This window comes from Plasmodium falciparum (genome assembly GCF_000002765.6).
Source record: "Plasmodium falciparum 3D7 genome assembly, chromosome: 3".
In the NCBI taxonomy this organism is placed as follows: domain Eukaryota; phylum Apicomplexa; class Aconoidasida; order Haemosporida; family Plasmodiidae; genus Plasmodium; species Plasmodium falciparum.
The window spans coordinates 554,863-565,000 of NC_000521.4; the positions used below are offsets into that span (position 1 = coordinate 554,863).

General features: G+C 18.5%; 3 protein-coding genes across 3 annotated transcripts in view; 1 reads left to right on the forward strand and 2 right to left on the reverse strand.

The window, feature by feature from the left end:
- Positions 1 to 172: 172 nt before the first annotated feature.
- On the reverse strand, positions 173 to 3,822 carry PF3D7_0313700.1 (conserved Plasmodium protein, unknown function; the record flags this gene model as incomplete). Its single annotated transcript, XM_002808575.1, has 17 exons — positions 173 to 216; positions 342 to 376; positions 581 to 636; positions 822 to 921; positions 1,019 to 1,178; positions 1,317 to 1,358; positions 1,522 to 1,636; positions 1,748 to 1,787; positions 1,897 to 1,978; positions 2,089 to 2,326; positions 2,499 to 2,566; positions 2,664 to 2,747; positions 2,872 to 2,937; positions 3,053 to 3,175; positions 3,296 to 3,356; positions 3,432 to 3,493; positions 3,639 to 3,822. The coding sequence occupies 17 exons, from the start codon at positions 3,820 to 3,822 to the stop codon at positions 173 to 175; spliced, it is 1,560 nt and encodes a 519-aa protein (XP_002808621.1).
- Positions 3,823 to 4,471: 649 nt separating this feature from the next.
- PF3D7_0313800 (conserved Plasmodium protein, unknown function) lies at positions 4,472 to 7,391 on the forward strand (the record flags this gene model as incomplete). The annotated part of the gene is made up of 7 exons (XM_002808576.1): positions 4,472 to 4,753; positions 4,976 to 5,173; positions 5,347 to 5,451; positions 5,608 to 5,683; positions 5,846 to 7,057; positions 7,184 to 7,237; positions 7,333 to 7,391. The coding sequence occupies 7 exons, from the start codon at positions 4,472 to 4,474 to the stop codon at positions 7,389 to 7,391; spliced, it is 1,986 nt and encodes a 661-aa protein (XP_002808622.1).
- A 112-nt stretch (positions 7,392 to 7,503) lies between these two features.
- Positions 7,504 to 10,138, reverse strand: part of PF3D7_0313900 (conserved Plasmodium protein, unknown function) — a gene marked incomplete at both ends in the record, with an annotated part of 3,291 nt that continues 656 nt past the window's right edge. The window contains one exon of the mRNA XM_001351173.1: positions 7,504 to 10,138. This exon is cut by the window's right edge and continues 656 nt beyond it. Within this exon, the coding sequence (XP_001351209.1) occupies positions 7,504 to 10,138 (2,635 nt within the window).

The window sequence follows — 10,138 nt, forward strand, 5'->3', positions numbered from 1 at the left end:
ATAAAATAATTGTAAGATGGAAAAAATATAGTTACAGTAAAAAATTTAAATGTCTAATATTGGATATATATATATATTTATTTAATTATATATTTGTATTTATTTATATTTATTTATATTTATTTATATTTATTTATTTGTGAATTAAGAGTGACTTTTTCTTATGAAACTTTTAAAATATTAAATCGTCTGCACTTCTTATATTAATTTCAAGACCTAAAAGAAAAAAATTAATAAAAATAAATAAACCATTTAACACTACAAAAAAATATATATATATATATATATACACGTATATATATTAATGTTCAAAATATTTATTATCTTCCTTTTTGGTATACCTTTTAAAAAATCAAATCTATCCCTATAATTATTCCTATATATACATATATATATATAAAAAAAAAAAAAAGACAAAAAAATTAAAGTGCATTACAAAGGATATCCACATGTATATATATTTACTTATGTATGTACTTATATATATAATATATATTATATATATATATGTTTTTTTTTTTTTTTTTTTTTTTTTTTTTTTTTTTTTATTTATTTGTTCAAATTTTGTTTTATTATTTACCAAAATATTTTTTCGTGAGCTTGAGCTTGAACAATTAAATATCCTAAATAAAGACCCTTCAAAAAAATAAAACAAAAAAAAAAAATATAATTCAAGAGTATATACATATATATATATATATATATATATATATATATTTGTAAGTACGTGATAAATATAAAATATAGATTTTCTTTTATATATATATATATCCCTTTCTTTATGTTTGATAAATATTATTCATATGTATATCATCTCATACTTGTATTTCTTCTGGTTTGCAAAAGTCCATAGGAAAAACATCAAATTGTATTTTATCATATGGTGATATAACTATTGGATGTCCCCTTGTATGAATAAACCTAAAAGCATAACACACACACAAAAAAAAAATATACACATATATATAAAATATATATATAAAATATATATATATATTTATTTATATTTATTTATTACCATGCTATTCCCAAATATAACTTCCTCCATGTAAAATTAATATATTTATTTTCAAATTCTGGAGTTTTGAAATCAAACATTAAATAGTCTAAAATATTTCTTCTTATAAAATGAAACTTCGCATCGATATCTCCCATTCTAATTTGATTAATATACGAACCTTTAAAACGAAAAAGATATATATATATATATATATATATATATATATATGTATATAATATTTTCTTTTAGTCTTTTCATATATTTCATTTGATATTATCTTTTTTTTTTTTTTTTTTTTTGTTCTTATTTCGCCTACCTAATGGCATTCCATGCCATTCAACTGGCCACAAATCATCATCTAAAAATAAAATAAATATATAAATATTATATACACACATTTATATGTTCGAAGAACAAAATTAAAAGAATCATTACATAAAGAAAAAAAAAAAAAAAATAAATTTTATTATATTATGAATTCCCTTTCTACATTTTTATAATTTTTTTTTTTTTTTACGTACTTGGAATAACAAAATTGGAATTTATAGAATTGAAGTCTACAAGATCTAATTTCTCATTTTCTTCATCTTCCTTGAATTTTTCGTATCTTTCTTTATTCATATCAATATACAAATCCTAAGAGGGAAAAAAAAAAGAAATAGAAACTAGTCTCCACACGAATACGCCCACATATACATATATATATATATATAATTTTTTTTTTTTTTTTTCTTTTTATGGTTATACATTGAAAAATACAAGGGCTTCTATAAAATCAGAAAACGACCTGAACAAGAATAAAAAAAAAAAAAAAAAAACAGCCAAAAATATTTATAAAAAAAAAAAAAAAAAAAAAAAAGGGTAGCCAAAAATACATCACATTTTTTACAACTAACCATTTATCAAAATCATAAGAATGTGCCCCTTCAATTTCCTTTCGAGTATATAAAAAAAATTTCTTCTCTTTCTTGCTTTCTTCTAGGAAGTTAAAAAAAAAAAGAAAAAGAAAGAATCATATAAATAAATACATAGATTAAAATAAAATAAAGGTAAAATATATAATTTTTTAATAAAAGATACAAACGTACCATCTTCAAAGGATGACGTTCCTTTAACATACAAATCATAATTTTGATTGCTTTTTTTAAACTTCATACAAAACTTAAAATAATCGTCTAACTCATCGTCCTTAACATTATTGTATATATTGTCGTAGTAGTAATTATAATGAAAATCAAAATTTTTATCTTTTTTGAGATCATACAAAATATATTTGAGAATGCCTTTTTTTCGAACACTCTTGTTTGAATGTTTAGGTAACGTACTCTATCAGGAGAAAAAATAATAAATTAATAATACTCGAGTGGTTATACATAAATAAATAAATAAATAAATATATATATATATATATATATTAAATCATTAGTGCTGTATAATTCATTGTATGCATATAGATTCTTTAATTTTTTTTTTTTTTTTTTTTTTGTCGACGCAGTACTTGTTCATTTATTTGAGGTACAAATTTATATAGGGCCAAAAAATCCTTTACATTTTCCGTTTTTTTATCTAACAAAAATATAATATATATACATATGTTGTATATTTATATGTTTTTATAGGGTTTATGTTTTATCATAAATGAAATGAATATTATGTAAATTACCTTTTGTCTTTTTAATATATGGAGAGAACAATTCTTTGCGCACTTCTTGTCTTTCGTCAATATCATAATTCATATTTTCTTCAGCTTCACAAAGATAATAAAATAATATGTATTACATATATATATTTATTTATATATATATATATATATATATATATTTCTATTTATTTATACGTGTGTATATATTATTATTTATTCGGTCCCTCACTTGACAACTTAGACATGGATGTTATTTCAACATCTTCCATTTCATAATTTTGTATCTCCTCTTCATCTGTAAAAAATAAGTAAACATTATTAAAAATAATATAAAATTGTTACTGTTGATTTATATATATTTTTTTATATTTATATATATATTTTTTTATTTTCATTATTTTATGTATTACTAAATATGGTTTCTACAGGGAATTCCATTTTTTTTAAAATAAAATAAATGTACTTTTTTTTTTTGTCACTCTTTTCATTTTTAATATCTTGTAATTTTTTCCACAGTTTAAAATTCTTTAAATCTAAAATAAGGGATATACAAAAAAAAAACAAAAAAAAAAAAAAAAAAGAAAAAAAAAAAGAATGTTTTTCGTTTTTTATTTTATTGAATTATAAAACGTATACATAACAAATTTGTTTACTTTCATTGTCTTCGACATTAAGAATGTAATTCTTTGGAATGTTTAAATTATTGTATAATTTCTATAATAAGGTAAATATGTATACATACATATATATATATATATTTATTTATTTATTTATTTATTTATGACATACCTTATATTCTAGTAGGGCTAACACAACTGTGTTTATATTTGAGATATCCTTTTGTGTAACAACTACAAAAAAAAAAAAAAAAAAAAAAATTAATATTATACATAACATTAAAAGGTATTATATATATATATATATATATATATATATATATGTGTGTATATATTTACTAATTCGCATATATTTGTTGTGTCTCCTTATATGTTTTACCTTCTTCGTATTTAATTTTTTCTCTTCCTTTATATAGTCTGCGAGTTCTATTTTTTAAGAATCTAAAACATTTGTCATTATTTATGATGTAAGAAAGAACATAAGGATCTTTTTTAACACATGATATAAAATACTTGTTCAAAAAAATGTATAACAGAAAAATGGTTCCAAGTATATTTATCATTCTCTCATTAGAAAAATGAAATTTCTAAACATCCAAAAAAAAAAATAAAAATATATACATATATATGTACACGGAGAGAAGAATACATGGTTATATCTTTTTGGAGACTAAAAAAATTTCACATAAAAAAATACAAAAAAAAAAAAAAAAAAAAAAAAAAAAAATATACATATATATATATATATTTATTTATTTATTTATTTATTTATATTATAATTTCTTTATTTTTGATTTTTCCTTAAAATCCAATTCATAAAAACTTTCTATGCTTTATTAATAGGAACGTATATAAAATATATATATAATATATATGTGATAAATATAAAACAATTGTATACATTATTTATATATTCATAGAAAGGAATTAAAATTCAAAAATTCAAATATGAAAGTAAAAATGTTTAACCATAAAAAATAAAAAAAAATAAAAAAATAAAAAAAATAAAAATGGATCCGATTTGTATAAATTTTATGAAAATGATTTTTTTTGTTTCTTTTTCTTTTTCTATTTCTATTTCAAGTTTATTTGTTTAATATTAAATTGTGTTATTTATTTTTTATTTTTTATTTATTATAATTTTTTTTTGTATTTTTTTGTTTTGGGATATTTAAGAAAGGGTGATATGGAAATTAGTAAAGTGTGTTAAAGATGTATTTGAAAAATGTTTATATTTACATTTCTTCATGTTTCATTTTATTTGATTTATGTTTTTCATTTCATCTTTTAAAGATGAAGTACAAGAATCATATGAACAATATGAAAAGTGTTACATTTTTTTTGAGGAGTCCTCAAATATATAGGAAAAGATTTAAAAGATCGAGAATAAAAAATGTTTCTTTTAAAAAAAAACAAAAAAAGCCTCTCTTTCTTTTTGAGAATTTGAAGAAGGGCTTTTCTTTCTTAGGGTTTTGGAGAAACCAATATGATCAAGTAAATAAGAGAGAAAAAAAAAAAAAAAAAAAAAAAAAAAAAAAAAAAAAAAAAAATCATAAAGTGATATATATATATATATATATATATATATATATATATTAAAACATATGATCATTTTTTTATGCTTATTATTATATTTCTAATCCGTTTGATTCTTCCTATATTTTTTTTTTTTTTTTTTTTTTTTTTTTTTTTTTTTTTTTTGTTTGTCCTTTATAGAAATATATTGATGATGTTATATCCAACATAAATAATTTAACAAGAATTAAACAGGTCACACACAAAAAAAAAAGCAACGAATTTACAAAAGAGAATATTAAACAAATTTTATTACATTGCGTATTTTCAAAAATTGATTTTAAAATAATAAACAATTTATCGTATATAATTAAACATTTTCAAATGAGCAACATTACGGTAAGAGGGAAGGAACTCCCCTTCGTCTATACATTTTTATTATATAATCAAAAGGAATAAATAAATAAATAAATAAATAGAATAAAATAAAACAATAAAATAAAACAATAAAATAAAACTTTGTACAACAATATATATTTATATGTATAATTATATTTAATATATTTATATAGGTGCACTCTATATTAAACCAAATAAGTGAGAAAGTAAAAGAGAAAAAAGATGCGGAAAATTATTTGGCGTTACATTTATTTCTTTTGAAGGACGAAAATATAACGGTAAGGTTTTTGAAAATGTGGACACATGAATGAATAAGCAGATAGATAAATATATATATATATATATTTATTTATATATATATATATGTTTATTTATTTATATTTATTTATTTATTTATTTATATTTATTTATTTATTTATTTTTTTTTTTTTTAGCTGTTTTCGATGATGCATATAATGGATTTCTTTAAGAGCAAGCAAAAAGTTATAGAATGCATAAGAGATATCAAGAGTAAAAAAAAAAGAAAAAAAAATTTATCCATATATATAAACTTGTTCATATGCACACTTATATACTTCACATATTGTATGTGTCTTCTTATAAAATATATTTCTCATTTGTGTATTTTTTTTTTTTTTTTTTTTTGTTTTTTTTTATGTTATAATATATTAGAAAGGATTTATGAAGAATGTGTAGGAGATTTGATAAGAAAAAAAATCGAAAGATACAATTTATATTGTGAAAAGAAAAAGATAAAATTTCATATGAAAGATGCAATAAAAAAAATGGAGATCAATATGAAAGATGATGATTTATATTTCAATTATCATTATGACGAATTATTAAGATGTTTTACTATGAAGTTAAATATAGAAAGAAATAATAAAAATATAATAAGAAGTAATTATGATAATATAAATAATGATATAAGTATTGATAAAGATATGTATATGAATAATCCTATAGATGTTAATATAAACAATATATCCTTAGATGAAAAAATTAAAGAGCAATTTGAAAATCCGGATGATGAAAATTTAAAAGAATTAAAAGATACATATGAACAATTCCAACTTTTTAATGATAATATAATAAAATATATTGAAGAAGATCAACCATTATATAATATTAATGATAATAGTAATATTAATGATAATAATAATAATATTAATACAATGAAAAATAAACACAAAATAAAAGATACATATAATGATGATGATGATTATGATTATGAAAAAGAAGAAGATCTAGTTATTCAGAAAAATATAGATGATTATATTTATAAAAATACAATAGGAATGAATAAAAGCCTCGAAGAATTTAAAAATCAGTTTATTGAACAGGCAGATATCGAATTTCAAAATTTCCTGAGTAACGTTAATCTAGATCAGCATGGAAGAGTGAAAAGTAATGATGAGAATACAAAAAGTACAGAACATATAAAAAATAAAAATACTATAAATAAAGGTTATGATACAGAATTAATACAAAATCAAATGGAAAATAATTTTATAAAAAAAAATATTGATAATAATATATCAAATGATATATCTAATAATGAAATAAATATTATCAAATTAAAAAAATTAAATCAAAGCGATGAAGATATTAATTTAACAAGTGATTTAATATATGAAAGGTTAAGAACCAAAGTTTTATGGTATATACAAAAAATTGAATATCTTAAATTTAAATATCAATATGATATTATTAATGAACAATATCCAATTATTAAAAATGAAAAAACGGTATTAGATCTTTTAAATTATGGATATAAAATAGTTATGTCACCAGATGTTGATAATTCGTTATTTGAAAAAACAAAAATAGATTCAATTCCTAATGAGAAGGACAAAAATAATCAAATGGAAAATCAAAAAAACAGTAAAAATTATATTATTATGTTCAATGTTATGTGAATGTAAACATGTGGACAGACAAGCACATATATATATATATTATATATATTATATATTTTTATGTTTATTTTTTTTATTTTTATTTTTTTAGAGAAATATTTTTACTTCAAGTGCAGAGATTGTGATTATCACTTATTCAACACAAGTAATAATACAATAACATATTTTTTTTTTTACAATTAATATTTTTATTTTTCAAACGCTCTTTTAAATTTTTTTTTTTTTTTTTTTTTTTTAAAGGTGATAAAGAGGTTTCAGAAAAAATAAGCGTATGTCCACAATGCAAAACGAAGGTTTGAGTGGTTATGATAAATATGGAGCACACACACATAAACATACATATATATATATATATATATATATATATATATATATGTATATATATATTTATTTATTTATTTTTGTGTTCATTCAAGTTTTGGGACCGCACACTACCATAATATTATTATATAAACTATAATAATACGTAGGGAGGCCTGAATATGTTAGTGTTTTAAAAAATATATAAGAAGCATACATGTCAGGGTGATAAAACAAAATGAACAAGAGATATGATAAAGAGAAAAAAAAATAAGAAAAAGTAAAAGAGTTGACCATAGTATCATAACTGTATGGAGAAGAAGAAATAAAGGAGAAAAATTTTTTTTTTTTTTTTTTTTCAGAATAAACAATATAATGTAATTCATAATATAAATAATTTAAAAAAGGGTTTTTTTCATTAAAATTATATTTTTTATATATATATGAGAATATATCACAACAATTTTGAATACGTTGTGTATATAAAAATAATAGAAGATGTATGTCATTTTTAAGGGAATAAAAAATATGTGAGAAGTTTTTCCTATTTTTATATTTGTTTTGATTATATATTTTATTATAAGATATATTATATGGATATAAATCATTAGATATATTATTATTTAAATATGTTAGATATTTTTTTATTTTATTTTTGTAGTATATATTTTCTTTTTCATTTAAATAATTATATTCATATAATAATATTTTATTATAAGCCTTAAATATTCTGTATACACATTCATTATGATCTACTTTGTGTATATAAGAAAATATGTTATTTATATTATTAATCATACAGTAATATAAATCTTTAAATTTCACAATATCGATTTCTTTATCTTTACATTGTTTCAAATGAATGTGAATTTTATGTATATTTTTTTTATGTATGATATGATAATAATTATTTATGATAAATTGATCAAAATTATATATATAATAATGAAATGCTCTTTTCATTTTATATAATTTCCTATTTATATGTTCATTCATTTTTAAAAAATATCTACAAAATTTTTTTATAAGATTATCATATATATAATATAATCTCAGCTTATAATTATATTCGTATATATCTTTTATATAAAAATAAGATATGATAGATGATTCAAATAAATTATACTTTTTTTTGAATATTATATTATTATTTTTAATATCACCATTTACAATATTATTATTATGTTCTATAAAGGAAGTGTCCTTATTTTTTATTATATTTTTTAAATAAAAAATCCAAGGGAACTTTTTTTTTATGTAATATAAATTTATTGTATTATCTTCATTTTGATGTTTTTCTTTTTTACCTTTCAAGTAATCAAAAATATTATTAGTATATATCTTAGCAAGTTCATAAATTCTTTTCCTTTTTTCTTTTTTTCTTGTATTATAATCGTTAAATTTGTTGTCTTGACAAAATTCATCTAACATTTTATTACTACAAATATTATTATTATTATTACTACAAATATTATTATTATTATTACTACAAATATTATTATTATTATTACTACAAATATTATTATTATTATTACTACAAATATGATCATTATTATTACTACAAATATGATCATTATTATTACTACAAATATGATCATTATTACTACAAATATTATCATTATTATCATTATTATTATTATTCGTTGTTGTTTTGTTTGTTTCCTTATCATACACATTATTGTATATAGTATTATCCCTGCTTCTTCCTATTTCATCCTCAAAATATATTATATTTTTAGATAAAAGAAAAGGAAAAGAGGCAAAGGAATTTATGTTTTCTCTTTCTTCATTTTTACTAAAACGCTTTAATATATTCCTTCTTAAATTATTCATATAGTCAGCTGAATTCAAATATATTATTTTATTGTCTTTATCAAACTCCATTTTTTTTTCTAACAAATGTATATTTTTTTTAATGCTAATTAATTTTAAGGAACACTCAAATAGTAAGCGCATATATATCATGACATATAACTCGTTTAAAATCTGTATATCATCTAATTTGTTACCTTTTAAAAAATATATCTTTTTTAATATATCTTTTTTTTGGTCCTTTTCTATATTTATATTACCACATGTATTATTATTTTTCTTTTCATGATCAGATTTATTCATTGGATACTTTTCTTTTCCCATAATTATATGTTTTGTATTATCATCCGTCTGTTGTTTTTTCAGATTCTTAAATGAGCATCTATTTGAAGAACTATTTATATGATCATAAAAATAATTATCGGATATATATTTGTATATATTATTATGTGTATTTTCGTTTGAATAATTATAGAACTTGTCGTTTTCTTTTTTATGGAGATGATTCATCATTTGATCTTCGAAGAGATCATAAATATGATTTTCTTCTTTTTTAAAAAAAAAAAATGAATATATATATTTAAACAATGATGTATTAGTATTATTCTTTTGATTTATTTTTTTTTTCATATCTTCGATGTGATTATAATTTAATAATATAATTTCCATATTTTTATAACATATATATTTTAAAATATTTATCATATAAAAATTTATGTATATATTAGTGTTCGTGTTTAAACAAATACGACATATATTATCATAAGTTTGATTTAGAAGATAAATCATATTTAAGGTAATATGTTGACAATTTTCATCCTTATAAGAAATAGATTTTTCTGTATAAAAATTGTGTATATTATATTTATCATAAATATTAATATTTTCTTTTTCCATATTATTATATGTAGAATAGGAGGATATATTTGTATTC